The sequence below is a fragment of the Adiantum capillus-veneris genome, chromosome 17 (genome assembly GCF_014529385.1).
Source record: "Adiantum capillus-veneris isolate H3 chromosome 17, ASM1452938v2, whole genome shotgun sequence".
NCBI lineage: Eukaryota > Viridiplantae > Streptophyta > Polypodiopsida > Polypodiales > Pteridaceae > Adiantum > Adiantum capillus-veneris.
This window is the reverse complement of record NC_140947.1, coordinates 146,910,367-146,929,438: the sequence shown is the minus strand read 5'-3', so window position 1 is coordinate 146,929,438 and position 19,072 is coordinate 146,910,367. Positions and strand designations below refer to the sequence as shown.

Sequence of the window (19,072 nt, the reverse complement as noted above, 5' to 3'; positions counted from 1 at the left end):
CCCCCCCCCCCCCCCCCTCCCCTCCCCCCCCCCCCCCCCCCCCCCCCCCCCCCCCCCTCCCCCCCCCCCCCCCCCCCCCCCCCCCCCCCTCCCCCCCCCCCCCCCCCCCCCCCCCCCCCCCCCCCCCCCCCCCCCCCCCCCCCCCCCCCCCCCCCCCCCCCCCCCCCCCCCCCCCCCCCCCCCCCCCCCCCCCCCCCCCCCCCCCCCCCCCCCCCCCCTTCTCTCTCTCTCTCTCTCTCTCTCTCTATTTCTCTCTCTCAAGTTATGTTGCAGTGACTCTCTCTCTCTCTCCCTCTCTTTCTCTCTCTCTCTCTCTCTCTCTCTATCTCTCTCTCTCTCTCTCTCTCTCACACACACACACGCACACGCACACGCACACACACACACTCACATACACACATACACACACACAAAGTATTCTAGGTGTGTGCAATGTTTGACTTGTTTCTAGGTATGACAAATGTGAAGCACTTCATAAAGCACAAAAAGTGGGAGAGAGCTTCCTATATAGGATGCCGTCTCTTTGAATGCATTGATTGCTACATTCTTAGAGGATCTCCATGATTGTAGTATTTTTGTTGCCACTGTGTCTTTTGAGTCACACCTCCCATTCCCCGCCCCTCCTCGCCCTCTCTCTCTCTCTCTATCTCTTTCAAGTTATGTTGCAGTGAATCTCTCTCTCTCTCTCTCTCTCACACACACACACACACACACACACACACACACACACACACACACACACACACAAACAAAGTATTCTAGGTGTGTGCAGTGAATCTCTCTCTCTCTCTCTCTCTCTCTCTCTCTCTCTCACACACACACACACACACACACACACACACACACACACACACACACAAAGTATTCTAGGTGTGTGCAATGTCTGACTTCTTTCTAGGTATGACAAATGTGAAGCACTTCATAAAGCACATAAAGTGGGAGAGAGCTTCCTATATAGGAGGCCGTCTCTTTGAATGCATTGATTGCTAGATATGCCCAATTTGGGTAGGGTCAAGAAGCTCTGGTCTATTTTTGGCAGATGCAAAGCGAGAGTGTCTCTCCCAATGCAATCACATGCACACCATTGCCAATGTGGTATTTGCTTTTGATTACGTAAACGGAATGTACACAACAATTCAAGCCTCAATGCAACTCTACCAACTCAAATGGGGACTTGTCACCATGGTAACTCTTCATAATGAAGCACCTCGGGGCTGATTTGGATGCACCTTTGAATCCGTCATGATGTGAGGTCCCTGCCCCTTTTTAAGAGGAGCAGAGTACCTTTGATAGGTCTCCAATCCTGAAAAAGAAAAACTAACGGACATTGCCTTAGCTACTACGTAGCCACGGGCATGAACCGTTAGTGAAGGATTGGTCCTATCTCGCTATGGCGGAGCGTGACCACCATAACCGTATCTAAAAACTATCTATAATCAATTATACCTAAAAGTATAAATCTTAGAGTGACCAACCTGTGCACTTTTTTCCCCATGTTTCAGAAGCACAGCCGCCAAGGTTTGTCTCTTTCAAGATTTATGACTTAAAAAAAATAATTTCTAGCGTTGAAAAGTTACCCGACTCACCGGGTCCACCCGTCCATAGAATGATACCATCGGGGTATCATTCTCCCACTTTCCACACCACACTCACCCTTCTTTTGTTATCTAATTACTACCACACTGTTTAAACATACATGTTCCTTTACTTTATTTATGATACTGGTTCGTTAAAACAACCCTTCAAACAGTATTACAACCAATAGTCAAACAAGAAGTCGTTCAATTTTAAACCAATAACCCTTGGATTAGGTTCACTCAAGAATCTCTACTGGCGCTATTATGTCTGATCGGTATATACATTATTTATAAAAACCCTTGTCCTCATGAGCGTCCCATACCGCTCGACAAATACTCATTGTGCTAATCTAGACGTACTTCCGCCACAGCAACAACGTTGCCAATATGGGCATCATCCTCACGCCACAGCAAAACAAAACTGCAGTATCCAGCTGGGCTAATCTGGGTGTACTCCCACCACAGCATCAGCGGTGCCATCCTGGGCGTCATCTCACGCCTCAGAAATTGCCACATAATGCCATCGCTAATAAGTAGAGATACTTGAGAGAAACCATACCAAAGGTTTTGGACAAACATTCTTTCCTATAGCAACCAGTTTAAGCAGACAATCTTTCCTACTTGTCAAACATATGCCGAGTTTCTTGGGGTTAAGCCCCGTGGTTTCGGTCCGTGGTTTCTTTTCATAAGGTAAATAATATATTTCTATGGTCTCGCATATGCCATGATGTATAACTTGAAACTGCAATACTAACATGTACCATAGCTCTGATTGATCTGATTGGTGGAGACATAACATGTTCCGCAGGAGTTCCACCGTTACTTGTACTACCTTCATGATCATTAGCGCCTTGGGTTCGAGCACGCTTTGGAGATATTTTTTTGTACTACACTTATATTATACACTTAGGACTTTAAATTGGTCAATTTCCCTAGTAATCTCCTTGTTTCCAAAGAGAGTATGTAATTTGAACCCTAGCCAACTCGGATTTACACTTAGTGTTGTTGTTCTATATCTAATTTTTATACATCAAATATTTGTTAATCTTAATTAATCAAAAATTAAGTGTGTAAACTACGAGTGAGTTTAGGAATGCATTGGTTTTATGACATTTCTAATCCAATTCTAACTTCAATTTCTATACTTCAACTAAATCAATTTTTAGTATTATTCAAAATTCTATTTAACCTAATTGACAATAACATTGGTGAATGAGAATTTCATCATGCATAATAATAATGTGATGAGTTCTCTTATGTATTATCTTGCAATTAACTATGCATAAGTTAATAGTGAAGATGTACTAACTAGAGAGAGTAGGTATACTTAGAGAGAGTAGAGTAAGAGAAAAGATACACACACATCTTTTCTAAAGTTAATTGAATCTTACTAATCCATTGGACGATTAGAGTAAAAGATAGCGCGCGCGCACACACACACACACACACACATATCCTTCTTAAAGCTAATTGAATCTTACTAATCTATTAGAGAGATTAAAGTAAGAGATAGCACACATACACACATATCCTTCTTAAAACTAATTGAATCTTACTAATCTATTAGAGAGATTAGAGTAAGAGATAGCACACACACACACATAGCTAATTGAATCTTACTAATCTATTAGAGAGATTAGAGTAGGAGATAGCACACATACATCATTCCTTAAGTTAATTGAATGCTTAATTAATACACACCTTATTAGTCCACTAGAGTTTTTGCTCTCTTAGTGGTTTGTGGACGCCTTCTCTCGAAGAGAAGTGGCAGCACTTTGTGAGCGCTATAGAGGCAATCTCTATGTCTAAAGTGTGAGCATGGATGCTCTATTTATACCAGAAAGGAAAACGTCCAATTTTTTTTTTCCAATTTTTTTTTTCCAAAAATCATACCCACGTTTTTGGTACCCTTGTGGTATCCATTAGCTTGACCACTTTGTCATTATCATCAAAAGATAAGGCCACACAACCCTCCCCTCATTAAGATTAGTCAAGACTAGCCTCTCCTTTTCATGTGACAGTGTGTCCCACTTTGTCCCCTCCTATGTGAGTCCATGTGCCTTCATTTGTCATCCTTGTGTATTCTTTTGTCTTTATAATTATTTCTTTATTTATTTCTTTAATGATAATTTACTTTACATTTTTAAGTTAAACTTTACTGTCTTATATTAACTTTACAGTAGTAAAAGAAAATTCTACAATCAGTAACTAAGTCTTACAATAAGTTAATTAGTGATTCATATAGCTAAACATGTCAGAATTTTGTAGCGTAAATTTTAAATTCTAGGTTTTCTCAACCTACGATTCATAATTTGAACTTGAATATCTTAAATAATGAGTGATGGTTAAAAAAATTTCAACTGCGTAATAGAACTTGTGTGAAATTTGAAAGTAGAGACCTTACACTTGATGTGGGTTGCCAATGGCCAATAATGGGTTGACCAATAATGGGTTAACTTGGCACATCTGCATCGACTGCGAGAATTCGACTGATGTGCAGACTGGCGCGTTGTAACCGCAATGGAAAATTGCCGACTGAAACTCAGGCCTTAACCTGTCACCATGGTAACTCTTCATAATGAAGCACCTCGGGGTTGATTTGGATGCACCTTTGAATCCGTCTTGATGTGGGTTGCCAAAATGGCCAATAATGGGTCGACCAATAATGGGTTAACTTGGCACATCTGCATCGACTGCGAGATTCTGGTTGACGTGCAGACTGGCGCGTTACAACCGCAATGGAAATTTGTTGGCTGAAATCCAGGCCTTAACCGACAATCGTCAATGGGCTAATCGGATGGACTCTCTCCCCCAATTATATCCTTAGTAGTAGTTAGATGAGATATAGAGAGACATATATAGAAGTATATAGACATTTACCATGTGGGTTGGCAAGCCTCCTCTCACTGACTCCTTCAAAGAAAGATAGACATAGTTGGGAAATCCTTTCTTTTCCATACTCTCTTCTTAATTCTCTAGATACTAACCTGTATATATCTGTGAGTACTTATAAGAGTTTTTTTTTGGACAGATGGCTACTGGTCCAAAGGTGTTGTCTCCTGGACATGCAAGACGTAGTAGGATATGTCCAGCCTCTCGAGCTACGCGACGTGCAACAACGCAAGATAGAGTTTGACGTTCTCTGGGTGAGATTGATGTGCCTTGCTTGGAAGATTGCCACCATTTGATAAACGTAAATCGATGCAATGAATTTCCTCAGGGAAGGATTGCGATGGATGTAGATAACGAGTCAATTCTCTTGCAAAGTTATATAAGGATTGAAGTGGAAGACAATTTGGAAGCCAATAATGGAGATGTTCTTGAGGAGCCTGTAATTGTCTCCAGAGAGAGAGATTACTCCAAAGTTGAGACACTTTGTCTATCTATCACCTACTTATATTCTGAGACCACTTCCTTGATGCATATCTCTATGTTGTCTCTTTCTCATGAAAAGTGTATTCTTCACAACATAGGCAACTTGGATTTTGCATGTTCCTTTTGTGGTGCTTTAGCTTGGAAAACAGAAGCAAAGACCATTCACACATTTTTGGGGAAGAGTTGTTGCAACTTAGGAAATGTTTCTTTGCCGCCATTAAGTGAACCTCCTTTAGAATTAAGGGAATTGATGCACGGGGGCAATACTAGAAGTAGAAAATTCTTGAAACATATCAGAGCATACAATAGTGTGTTGGCATTTGCTTCTTTGGGAGCTCATATAGATGAATCTCTCTGCCAAAGAAAAGGAATCTATACCTTCAAGGTGCATTGATCTATTTATCATAACATTTGTCCATTGATGCCAGAAGAGCGATCATGTCAAATCCCTCGCTTTGCTCAGTTGTATTTTTTTGACACTGAGAATGAGTTGCAAAACAGGATGAGTCATGTTTCAAAACTCAAACCAGATGTTTTGGAAAGCCTGCAATCGATGATGCATCGAGCAAATCCGTATGTTCAAGCTTTTAGGGGGTTTGCTACAATGGTCCAAACTTCCAATATTCCGGAGATTAGGATGGTCATTACTGAGAAGCGTACAAATGGCTGGCAATATGTTGCTCCAACAAGTGTGGAAGTTGCTGCAATCATGCCTGGTCAGGGTGAAGAGAGCAACATTGGCCATTGTGATATTGTGTTGAATCTTTTGGGTGGTGGTCTAAAAAGAATTTCAAATTGCCATAGGTCTTACATGCCTCTATTATATGTGTTGCTATTTCCAAATGGTGAAGAAGGTTGGAATCCTTACATACCCCAAGTGAACATAGCGGAAGTAACAGAGAGTGAGTAAATGGAACTACAAAGTATATTTCTACGATGGATTTCTACAAGTATAGATTGAAAATTAGAGATGACACAACACAATGTCTTTTACTGGTGGTAGGCTACTGCAACAATATATTGTTGATGCATATAGTTGTATGGAGGAGTTGAGGCTTTTGTGGGTTCGTAATCATCAAAGTGAACTTCGCAATGAGGTGAATCAAGGCTTGACAGATATGGTTGGAGCAAGAGATGGAGCAAGGGATGATAGAGAACTATTATTGGGTGCCAATGTTGGAAGAAGGGTTGTATTGCCTTCTTCGTATGTTGGTGGCCCTCGCTATATGCACCAACTGTATCAGAATTCCATGGCAATTGTACGGAAGAGAGAAAAACCTGATATCTTCATTACATTCACATGCAATCCTGGATGGAAGGAGATACAGGATGCATTACTGCCTGGACAGACATCCAATGATCGTCCTGATCTTACTGCCCATGTTTTCTACCATAAGTTCAAGGATTTGATGGGCTTGCTGATTAAGAGAGCTATTTTTGGTAAGGTCATTGGACACATTTCTGTGATTGAGTTCCAAAAGAGAGGCCTTCCTCATGCTCACATTCTATTGATACTTGCATGAGCATAAGCCAACATAGACATTGCATGATGATAAGATTGTGTGTGTAGAGCTTCCTGATAAAGTAATATTTCCACAGTTGTATGATGTTATCAGTCGGTGTAATGTGCATGGCCCGTGTGGAAACTTGATTAAGAATGCTCCATGTATGAAAGATGGAAAGTGCAAGTTTAAATATCCTCGAAGCTTCAGTGCGTCGACTACTGTGGCTAGGGATGGATACCCAACGTACATGAGGAGGGATGATGGAAATTACACTATTCGTAATAAAGTGCAAATGAGTAATAAATGGATTGTTCCATACAATGCATTTTTGTCAATAAGGTACAATGCACATATCAATGTGGAGGTTTGCTCCACTATATCCGCTGTGAAATATCTCTACAAGTATGTGTATAAGGGACATGACAGGCCATTGTTGTTCTACAAGATAGTGAAGGGCTTCTAAATGAAGTTACAAACTATCTTAATGCTCGATATGTATCAGCATCTGAGGCTATCTGGCGTATACTTGGGTTTCATATGCATCAAGAGAAACCTGACATACAACGGCTCCAAGTTCACTTGCCTCATCAAAATCAAGTCATCTTCAACGAACAGAGCGACTGTACGGAGTGTGGTGGAGGGAGAGGTCAGCAAAAAGACAACGCTCACTGAGTGGTTTGTTGCAAATCAACAATATCCAGAGGCCAACGATTTGTTGTACATAGACTTCCCAACAAAGTGGGTTTGGAATCCATCAAGTAGAAAATGGACTCAAAGACAGATTGGTGACATGATTGGAAGAATGTACCACATTGTTCCCAATGCTGGAGATTTGCACTATTTGCGTATGTTACTCAACATGTGCAAAGGATGTAAGTCTTTTGAGGATATTAGAACCTTCAATGGACAAGTATATGACACATTTAAAGAAACATGTAATGCATGAGGATTACTGAAAGTTGATGATGAATGGTTTCTTTGTTTGGAAGAAGCTTCTTTTCAACAAACAGGGCAACAATTGCGCCTACTGTTTGTAGTCATTTTGGTTTTTTGTGATCCAATACATCCTGGTGCATTGTGGAATCGCTTCTGTAAGGAGCTTTCTGAGGACCATGTATATCATATGAGGGTTCGCACAAATGATGCGAATATCTGTGAATACATGGCTCAAAACCAAGCTTTATCAAACTTAGAGACAATGCTTCAACACTATGGAAAGAGGCTCTCGGATTATTCTGGAATGCCCCAGGTGGATCACACACTGCAAACTATGAGTGAGCATGGAGTGCTTGCTGAAGAGTTCATGTATAACAGAGAGGAACAAAGAGTATTGTCTGCTCGAATGGAATCATCTTTCAATGTTGGGCAAAGGGAAGCTTACAATCGGGTTTTACAAGCAACTGGCATGAGCAGAGGGACTATTTTTTTCTTGGATGGGCTAGGTGGAACGGGAAAGACTTATCTCTACAATGCATTGCTCTCTCGGATACATGGAGAGTCCAAAGTTGATTTGGCATGTGCATCGTCCGGGATTGCAGCACAACTTCTCGACAATGGAAGGACTGCACACTCTAAATTCAAGATCCCTATTGATATAACTTCTGAGTCCACATGTAACATTAAAGTAAACAGCTAGCTTGCTGAGCTGTTGCAAATGAGTTCATTGATCATATGGGATGAAGCCCCCATGGCTCATAGACACGCTTTTGAGGCTCTTTATAAGACACTAAGAGATGTCATGAAAAATGACATGTTGTTTGGTGGAAAGGTTCTCCTCCTTGGTGGTGATTTCAGATAGATATTACCTGTTGTGCGTAAAGGGGGAAGAGAAGACATTGTCAATGCATCTTTGTGCCACTCATACATTTGGAAACATACAGAAATCATGCATCTAACACAGAATATGCGAGTGGTCAATTGTTTTAGTAATGTTATTGAAAGAGAGTTTGTGCAGTGGACGCTTGATATTGGTAATGGCCATGTTTGTGATGGGGGCATACTTGATAATGTGGCTTTGCCGGCCTGCATGATGCTACCACAAAATAATTTGCAAGCATTGGTTGCTTGCATATATAGAGACCTTGAAACACAGAATTTCCATGCAACCCTTTTCAAGGATAGAGCAATTTTGGCTCCACGGAACAAGGAGGTGGATGCTATAAACAATTTGGGCTTGCAGCAATTTCTGGTACTTATAAGGAATATGTCAGTGCAGACTTAGTGTGTGAATCAAATTGTGATAGCATTTTATTCACAAGTGAGTTTGTAAATAGTTTAGATCTTGGGGGAGATTTCCACCGCATGTTTTACAATTGAAACAGAATGCTCCAGTTATGTTGCTTCGCAATTTGGATCCAAGAAGTGGTCTTTGTAATGGGACACACTTGATTTGTAAGAATTCCACAGCAAAGTGATTGAAGCAGAAATCATTACAGGGTCACATGCAAGAAATGCAGTGTTCATTCCAAGGATTGATTTTCTCATGCGATCTAGAGAAGGTCTCCCTTTTGATTTGAGACGTCGCCACTTTCCCCTACGTTGTGCTTTTGGGATGACAATCAACAAGGCACAAGGCCAAACATTGGGAGTTCTTGGATTGTATCTCCCAACAATTGTTTTCACCCATGGTCAACTGTATGTGGCAATGTCTCGCGTGAGATCCTCTTCTGCCATCAAGGTTGTGGTTGGTGATGGCCACTTAACAAGCGTTAGTAGACATGGAGATCAAAGAACATACACTTCTAATATTGTCTACAAAGAGGTGTTGCAATTGACCTGCCCCCTGCCACCCCCTTGCCATGGGGTTTAACGTAGTTGGATATGTTTTATCCAATAAAAAAGCACGGTGACTCTCGCAACTATTTCTTTGTGTCATTTATAAGCTTAGTATATCTTCTTATGAAACATGGTGTATTCGTTGAAACAATTGACTAAGATTTATTAGTGATGAGAGATTTATGATTCATGTGCTTTTTGATGAATTTCTAATCCTTTATGTATATGTATATGTATGAATGAAGATGGATCGTAATGCCTCTGTGGCTTATACACTAGGGAGACGACCTCGACACGTTCGAGGTAAAATATTATATATGTGTGTTTGTGACATTTCAATACTTTAAAGAATTTAAATCTCACAGTCAACGATTATGTATTAGATCCACCATTATGGAGGGGTCCAATCACAGCCATGGAGGTGATTCATCTACTAGAGGACTTGGATGTAGCAAGGTAACAATGTTGATGTTGATATAGTAAAGTAATAGCTTTTGTGTATCAAAATATCTATCTATATTAATAGCTTTTTGTTTGGCTATAGATCACAATATTACCCATAATTCTTGATGGTGGGTATATATCATGCTTCATATGATCCAAGCTTGCTGTGCTACATTCAAGTTGGCTATAGATCACAATATTACCCATAATTCTTGATGGTGGGTACATTCAAGTTGCTATTCAGAACATGTGTCACCATTGCAGAGTTAGGAAGAACCCGTCCAATTAATGCTATGTTTGCTCAAAATCTTAGTCTCAGTGCTTGGTACCTACGTGTTTTTGTGTTAGGATCTCTTCCTCCAATGATTGGTAGATGTGTTTTACATCGTGGGCCATGGGTGGTTCGATACCGCAGCAGGGCATGTCGTAGGCTACGCTTTTGAGCGTATAAATCTTAAGTCTCTACGGATGTTATATTTTTTGGCATGGGAAATATCACTTACTCTATATATGTTGGTGCAAAGTTAGTTTGAAAATATGTTGTGATGACTTTTACAAAGATTCAAATGTTGTCCATCTTATAAATTTCAAACACATACAATACCGCTCTCTCTCTCTCTCTCTCTCTCTTTGTTGTCCATGTACTGGGCTCTCTCTCTTTCTCTAGCTAGAGAGAGAGAGAGAGAGTGAGGAAAGGTGAGAGAGAGAGAGAGAGAGCAAAGAGAGAGAGAAAGGAGAGAGAGAGAGAGCAAAGGAGAGAGAGAGCTCTCGCTCTGTCTCAAGGAGAGAGAGAGAGAGCGAAGGAGAGAGAGAGAGAAAGGAGAGAGAGAGAGAGCGCGAAGGAGAGAGAGAGCTCGCTCCTTTCCTCGCTCTGTCTCTCTCTCTCTCTAGCTAGAGAAAGAGAGAGAGCCCAGTACATGGACAACAAAGAGAGAGAGAGAGAGAGAGAGAGAGAGAGAGAGAGAGAGAGAGAGAGAGAGAGAGAGAGAGAGAATCCACCCAATATGTAGACAAAGGAAAATGCTGAAAAACACCAAGGTTTAGTGTAATCCCACCTACAAATTTTGGGATTTACCTCTGCATTTTAAATTTGAAGGAGGACTGATGAAAGAGTGCCCTATAGCCCTGATGACTGCGCGCGAGAGAGAGAGAGAGAGAGAGAGAGAGAGAGAGAGAGAGAGAGAGTAAATGTTCATCTGTTTTTATGAGATTTTCCAAGAGCAAAGAGCTTGAGGGTAATAGAGGCTATGCCGCCGCCGAAGGCGACGCCGTTTTACTAGTTTTTATAATCTATATCTATCTATACAGCTTAAAATTTTCAAGGAAGGAAAGACCCTCCCACCGTCACCTGAAACAACCTTCCTTTAATTTAAAATGCAAAAGTGAAGGGTAAATACTAAGATGGTAAAAAATGAAAAGTCTTCTTAGTCCCGTAAATCTAAAGTCAAAGACTTATTACTCTCTCATGCCTCAAAAAAAAAATCTATACTAAGTATAATAGAGCTTAAATTTTTGAAGGCGAAACTGACCCTTCGTGTGTGACCTCTCCAAGCCTTTTAGGCACCAATTTTTTTTAATTATAAAATCTCACAGTAGCCGTGTTGACTTTTGGACGTTGTGTGTGTGTGTGTGTGTGTGTGAGAGAGAGAGAGAGAGAGAGAGAGAGAGAGAGAGAGAGAGAGAGAGAGAGAGAGAGATGCAAAATGCCTCTCTGTAGACGTCCATGTGTGTGTGTGTGTGTGTGTGTGTGTGTGTGTGTGTGAGAGAGAGAGAGAGAGAGAGAGAGAGAGAGAGAGAGAGAGAGAGAGAGAGAGAGAGAGAGAGAGAGAGAAATGAAATGAAATGTTATATTAACGTCTTCAAAAGGCCAGAATGACCTATGAGACCAAACTGATACAAAAGTGGTGAATCTGTTACAATGTCTGGGTACCTTAGTACCAAAGTACTAAGTGTGAAAGTGTGAAAATAAATGTGAAAAACTAAATACAAAGTATTAAATAAACTTCTTAGGAGCATTCTGGGTGTCTGGCGAGAATGCTTCTAATCCTTTGTTGTAGTCTCCTCCGGTGAAATGTGCTTCTGCATCTCGATCGTGGTCGTCTCAATTTCCTAAGCTCAATCGCCCTGTCAATGAGGGTGCCTTTGGTATGAATGTGGGTACTCCTTTGTGCTGGCTGCTGGCCTCTTGCTTCTCCTTCCACTCCTGCTTCTCTCAATCCAAAGAAATCTGTGATCTGCCTCTGAGGCTGTAGTGCTCTTTGTCTTCTCATTAGATTATCCCTGTGCCGATGTAGTTCTAGTAGGTACAAGCCTAAGCATCTGTAATCATCGCAACCTCTGTAATAGGCACTTTACCTCCACCAAAGGCACATCGAGATGCCATGAGGGGGAGAGCTAAAGAATAAGTCTCCATCGAACTCCCCAAAATGTCTTCAATGCTATATCCTATTTCTAGACTCGACCAAAGTAAAGTAGGATTTTGATATTTTGTTGTTTTCAACAATGCAAGTTGGCTGTATGCTACCAAAATTGTTTAATCATTTCAAATATTATCAAATCACAACGTTCAAACTTCAAAGTCTAAGTCTAAGGTAACTTCTCCTTTCTGGATTTTTTCTTCCAAAGTGGGTTTATCTATTGACAAACTATTTCTCTTTTTTTTTTTTTAATATGCAGATGGGTACAAAGGACATGGAAGATAGGCTTCTACAAGGACGATTTCGTCTTAGGAGGGAAGGTTCTTAAAAGACATAAGCTGCTTATTGCAACACAAATTGTTAGATTCTACTACCTCAAACAGGTCTGAAAGGCTAAAAATGGTTGTTTATTTGATAGAACCATAGAAACAGCCAAGTTCACAAAGATAATACAAGAGAAAAAGGGGGGGGGGGGGTGTGATCCTGGCCTTCGAAAAATGTGAGAGCTCTGATGAATGGAATAGGTTAATTGACATTGCTTTAACTGACTCTCACAAATAAGGACCTTGTGTTGTTCGTAGGTGGGTCTCCTCTTAGCCGATGTATCAATGACCTCTAAGAGTTGCCATGGCTCGATTTGAGTATGGCAAGAATATGTAATTTTTTGTACTTGTCAATATAGTTTACTCACTGTTGTGAGTTTTGAAAAAAAAAAAGAAAAGAGTAGTAGTTTTTTTAAAACCCAAAAAGTTGGTCGTGCGCTACAAACTAATATCAATGCTCAAGAAAAACCTAGGTTTAGTATAGTCAATTTACCTTGAAAATTTCTCATATGAAGGTTTACCGAGTTTTTGGAAGAGATTTGTTTTTTAGCATTGCTGCGTGCGCGCGCGAGAGAGAGAGAGAGAGAGAGAGAGAGAGAGAGAGACTGGGCAGTGGGAGTAGTCATAGAAAAAGAGAGGGTGAGAGCTAATGTTGGGAAAAGTGTGTCACCTTGCAATTGTGCCTCTTTGAAATTCAAAATGTTGCTTGAGAACAAGAGGAAAAGGAAAAACACCGCCTACATTTTGAGGAATAGTGTTAACATGCTAAAAATTAGCTCATCTTTTCAAAATCTCCTTTCGGAACACTCACAAAGGAATTGGATAAGGTTTTGAAAATGGAATTTCTAGTGAGAGAGCTCGATTGCTTGTGTTTCTGAGAGAGAGAGAGAGAGAGAGAGAGAGAGAGAGAGAGATCCAACCAAGAGCTTGCTCCCATAAGCGATGACAACCAACGAGTTGAGTTCGACGACAACCAACGGTTCTTGGCAAAAGATGAGTAGGGACAACTCGCATCATGGTATTGTTGGGGATCGCAACAATATACACAATTTGCATAGACATTTGCTTTGCGTGGTGAGCACACCTTTGTTCACCTTCTTTGTTAACCGTGTTCTTTTAGAGGTATTTTAAAGGTTTTTACATGAAATTTCTCTATTTGTAGGTTTTCGCAAGCCTTTGCATGAACTGCACGGGTGTCAGCTTGTTGCTCCTTCTTGCTACTGGGTTGTTCGGCTTGCCACAGTCATCAATATGATGGTAAATGCCTCTTCGTAGGCATCACATGTAGCTAGGGATTGCCTTTAAGACACCAATTTTTTTTAATTATAAAATCTCACAGTAGCTATGTTGAATTTTGGATGTTGTGTGTGTGTGTGTGTGTGTGTGTGTGTGTGAGAGAGAGAGAGAGAGAGAGAGAGAGAGAGAGAGAGAGAGAGAGAGAGAGAGAGAGAGATGTAGATGTACCATCGCAGCCTCTGTAATAGGCTCTATAAGACTAAAATTCTTGGTTTTTTTTAGCATTGTTAGTGAATTAGTGGGGGTTTTTTTCAGCATTGTTAATGAATTAGTGGCGCATGATGAGTCTTGACTCTGATAAGCAGCTGGGGTCTTGTGAGAGTGTCCGCACGCTACAAACTAATTTCAATGCTAAAAAGAAACCTAGGTTTAGTATAATCCCACCTACAAATTTAGATATATACAAAACTTACCATAAAAAAATTCAAATTTAGTCTATTTACATTGAAACTTTCTCATATGTAGGTTTACCGAGTTTTTGGAAAAAAGTTTTTTTTCGAGCGCTACTGAGAGAGAGAGAGAGAGAGAGAGAGAGAGAGAGAGAGAGAGAGAGAGAGAGAGAGAGAGAGAGAGAGAGAGAGAGAGAGACTCGGCAGTGGGAGTACTCATAGAAAAAGAGAGGGTGAGAGCTAATGTTGGGGAAAAGTGTGTGCCACCTTGCAATTGTGCCGCTTTGAAATTCAAAATGTTGCGAAAAAGAGGAAAAGGAAAAACTCCGCCTACATTTGAGGAATAGTGTAAACATGTTCAAAATTAGCTCATCTTTTCAAAATCTCCTTTTGGAACAATCATAAAGAAATTGGATAAGGTTTTGAAAATGGAATTTTTGGTGAGAGCGCTCGATTGCTTGTGTTTTAGAGAGAGAGAGAGAGAGAGAGGTGCAAAAATCTCCAACCAAGAGCTTGATCCAATAGGCGACACAGATAAAGGCTAGAATTTGTGTTTGATGACAAGCAACGAGTTGAGTTCATCGACAACCAACGGTTCTTGGCAAAAGGTGAGAAGGGACAACCCGCATCATGGTATTGCTTGGTCATCGCAGCGATATACACAATTTGCACAGACATCCGCTTTGTGAGGTCACGCAGGGATTTAATATTTACGTAATTACGTCAAATTTTGTGTGATCACAAGGTCTTATTGACACGTTTACATGATCACACAGAAACCGGTTTAGGGTGACTTGCAAACCCACAAAATTCCCGCCAGGCTTTTCTGTTTCCCCGGCGGGCTCGCCGGGGCTTATTATTTTCCCTGCGGGCCCGTCGGGGAAACAAAAAAGCCCAACGAGCTATTAACGTTATATATAGCGGGCCCGATGGGGCCCGCTGGGTGTATTAGCGCTTTCGTCTTTTGAGAGAGAGAGAGAGAGAGAGAGAGAGAGAGAGAGAGAGAGAGAGAGAGAGAGAGAGAACTCAGAGAGAGAGAGAGAGAGAGAGAGAGAGAGAGAGAGAGAGAGAGAGAGAGAGAGAGAGACTGCTTGCGCCACCTTTGCAGGTACGTCGAGAGGAGAGAGGAGAGAGAGGGAGAGAGGAGGTCGTGTGGGAGCGTGCTCTGCGTCCCAGTGCACGGCAGCACAGCAGAGTGCCTAACCACACGATCCGGGTATTTGTTGTGTGTGTGTGTGTATGCGTTGTGTGGTAGCGTGCCTTTTGTCGTAGTGCGCGACAGTAATACGGTATCTTACCACACAATGGGAGTGTGTGTATAAGTTGTTCTATGGAACAATGCTTATCATGGGGACATCACCTCGGTGACGCGAGGAAGATGGTGTCCTTGTGGTACGTATTGGCTTACTGTCTGGGAACTACGTCGGTAACGCGACGACTCTAGTATCCTTATGGTAAGTCAACTTCCCTTCCCCTTTCCCAAAAAACATATGGGCATCGGTCGGTAACGCAGCTATATGACGTTCGTATGTAGGTTATTGTTTTTCCTTAGATTTAGGCGGCACTCGATCGGTAACGCGGCTAATAGAGTGTTGTTTGTTAGAAGCATATGTTTTGCATAAATATGGCGTTCAGGTCATTAACCAGATCGTACGAACGCCATATAATTTGTATGTGCATGTGCAGTTAATTTTTTAAGTATTAAGTATATGAAATACTTGGTGGTAACGCGGCTGTGAAGAGTATTTCATATACAAAATGTATGAATTGTTTGATTTTGTTGTTTTTAACTGTCCATTTGAAATTATATACTAGCTAATCATATTCAAAAGAATACTTTATTCATCAATCATCGCTATTTTAAATGTTCCATTTATATAGAATACTTTATTCATCAATCATCACTATCTTAAATGTTCTATTTATATAGAATACTTTATTCATCAATCATTGCTATTTTAAATGTTTCATTTATATCGAATACTTTATTTATCAATCATTGCTATTATAATGTTCCATTTATATAAATTACATGTAAAAAAATATTTGCACACAAATTGCATGTTTAATATTCGTTTTTAATCTTCTTAAAGGACTCTCAAGCATTATCGCTAGTTTTAATGCTTTATTTACATAAATTCTCTGCAAAAAATCTAAATACATACAATTTGCATGTTAAATATTCTTCTGTATCTTTTTAAAGAGCATCAATCATCATCACTTTTTGATTGCTACATTTACATAAATTCTATGTAAAAAGTATGTGAACACAATTTTCTAGTTCAATTTGTATACTTCAATGTTTTAAATGTTTTTGAAGATTTTAAGTCGGTGTGTGCTTTGTTTGAATTAGTATGTGCGCACAGAGAAAAATATAAGTTAAAAATTCAATATATGCTGAATGTTAAAGACCGTTAACATGTATTGTTTGATCTGAATTAAGTTCTGATAAACCATTTGTTTGAACTGCTTTTTACACATGTAACAAATTGCAATTTTAAGTGAAGATTATATTCAATTTTTATCAGTATTTCCTTGCACATTTGTTAAAGTCTTCAAGTGGTGGTTAAGAGTTTACCTGAGATAGTGTGAGAGTGGTAGTGTCATTCGCAACCATGAATTTGTATTTGATATGCTGTTTTTGTATTGTCCAGTGCAAATATGACGCCAGATCAAAAGAAATGTATTATGTGTGCCATTCGTAAAGAATGTATTTTGGTAATCTCATCATGTGCAGCTCATCGCATACAGCAGATTAGTGAAAGCGATGTCTACACCAAAGACATCACTAGCGCTATATGGGAGAACACAAAGCGCAAGTTGCGACTTGAAGGCCAATACGAGTTCTTAAGTCCAGTTGGGATACGAGAAGTTGACCCCCACCACAAGGTCAAGATAGTGTTGGGCAATATGAAAGTATGTTGTAGAGACTTAAAGGACGATATCCCACCTGCTTGCGACATGTCAAAATTAGAGCTTTGGGATAAATTGTGGGAAGAACATAAGGTAAAGATGAAGCGTGTGAAAGCCCATGACCAAGCAGCTTTACCCAAGAGATTGAAGATGGCCCAAGATGCACAAGCAGCTTTGGGAGATCGATCCGATGCCAACGGCGCCGACACAATCATGCGCACTGCTTTGAATGTAAAGTGCGATCATCTTGTTGGCATCCCTCACGAAGCCTTGGTAGAAGGTATGAGGATTGGAGCAGGCACCTTCGGTGTGTGCACATTGTACACTATCAAAGGGATCTCATTTTTTCCAGACCACATTACATATGTGGGAAAATGTGACAAGGGAGGGAGTGAGGCAAAATTTGACAGCTTTCAGACAGAGCAAGGAATGCAAACGCTTCACCCCTCCATTGTAAGGTGCAGTGGGTTTACTACAGAAGCTCCTTGGATCACGATATTCCCATACTACAATGGGGGTCCCGTGGGCGACATGATGTGCCGCTTACCGTTCGCTCACGGATTGTTCAGACGACACATGCACAGGCTATGTCAAGACAAGGGTCATGTAACCTAAGAACTAGGATGGTCATGGACTACGGCCAAGGGTCGGGCTAGACAGTGTGGATAGGGGATCCGTCTAGGGCAAGGGGCTAGGAGCCCGCCTACATAAAGGGAGGTTGGGAGGAGGATCTCCAGTCTATTTTCCCCTAGTTCTTAAACTGGTATCAGAGCTTAGGTCTCTCTTCCACTCTCTCTATCGGCGTGGTCACTTTTGGCTCCTAAAAATAGGGCCTTTAGGTGAGAACCGTGGCCTTTGTGAGGCTTTTTCCAAAAATAGTTTTTTTTCTTCTAATTTGGGTTGTCTTTCTCGTTTTGGACACCATTGTGTGGCGCATGATTTCGGGAGGGCTTGGGCTTGAAGCCCTGGGGAGGAAATCCCGGGAGAATACAAGACCTCGCCAGCCGTTGGCCCCTTGAGCAAGCCACACACAGTCCGTGAGCACTCACGATGTTTCTTCCATGCTGCCTGCGAATTTTTTCATCAAAAATTCGTTTGTTTTCAGATGCCAAGGCCAATTGGCATTTGATTTTAAGCCTTTGACACTCTTGGCGGCCCTTCCCACAAGCAAGGCAGCACAAGGACGAGCCTTCGTGTGCGGGCAAGCTACAAGCCATCTCGGCTTTTCCCTCGAGCTTCACGGATTAAGGTTCAACTCAGTTATTGAAGGGAATTCCAAAAACCTGCATATTTTTACAGTTACGACACTTTCAGTTGGCATTTATACAGCATAATCGTCCGCCGATGAAGTAAGCTTTCAATAATCAACCTTATTCGCAACAGTTATGCTTCAAGCATCTACCCTACACGATTTCAGTCGTTTGGTGAGCCACGGGCAATTGTGCAAAGTTCGTCTTTTACGCCGCTTGTGCAAATTCTTCTTTTTTGGACGGTCAAGTGCTACGACGCACAAAGGGGAGTCAGCTATACTTGGCAAGTGCTACCAAAATCAGGTATTTTTTTTTCTGAGTACTTCTTTCACTGCACTCTGTAGCCATGGATTTGGATATCAACATGACGTTCGATTTTGAGCAAAGTACTGCCGATCCTGCCAATGACGGCTCGCGGCTATCAACATGACATTCGATTTTGAGCAAAGTACTCCCGATCCTGCCAATGACGGATCCTCTCAAGGAGAGTGCCCGCGATGCTACGGCAAGAGAAGATACTTATGAATTGCTCAATATTCAAGAATTCGTGAACTTCAGACACGCATGACAATCATGGATGAAAATTTTAAGGCTTTAAATGAAAATGGTACTAAACTTTCCACATTAGTCATTCAATTAGTGCAACAAGAGACTAAGAGTCCTGCTGACACCCACATGCATGAGCACTTTGGAACACAAGGGCAAGGCCCAATTAATGAAACACTGCATACTCTCACTGCCAAAGAGGTAGATGACTTGTTAAAGAATTTTAAACCACCATTTTTCAAGGGCGAAGACCGGGACCGCA

General features: G+C 41.1%; 1 protein-coding gene across 1 annotated transcript; it reads left to right on the top strand.

Annotated features, from left to right (window-relative positions):
• The first annotated feature begins 4,642 nt into the window (after positions 1–4,642).
• LOC147438284 (uncharacterized) lies at positions 4,643–13,691 on the top strand. The gene is made up of 12 exons (XM_086486729.1): positions 4,643–4,723; positions 4,798–4,908; positions 5,297–5,337; positions 5,454–5,858; positions 5,956–6,392; positions 6,523–6,821; positions 6,884–7,103; positions 7,447–8,070; positions 8,140–8,225; positions 8,412–8,645; positions 12,353–12,413; positions 13,579–13,691. Exons 1-12 carry the CDS (start codon positions 4,643–4,645, stop codon positions 13,689–13,691), a joined length of 2,712 nt encoding a protein of 903 aa, XP_086342855.1.
• The last annotated feature ends 5,381 nt before the right edge of the window (positions 13,692–19,072 follow it).

Bases quoted from the DNA above. Each gene is read 5' to 3' on its own strand.
- LOC147438284 (XM_086486729.1), top strand. From the start codon at position 4,643: ATGCAAGACGTAGTAGGATATGTCCAGCCTCTCGAGCTACGCGACGTG. The intron at 8,071-8,139 runs GTAACATTAAAG...TATGGGATGAAG, and splicing joins TATAACTTCTGAGTCCACAT to CCCCCATGGCTCATAGACAC. The intron at 8,646-12,352 runs GTACTTATAAGG...TTTAATATGCAG, and splicing joins TGGGCTTGCAGCAATTTCTG to ATGGGTACAAAGGACATGGA.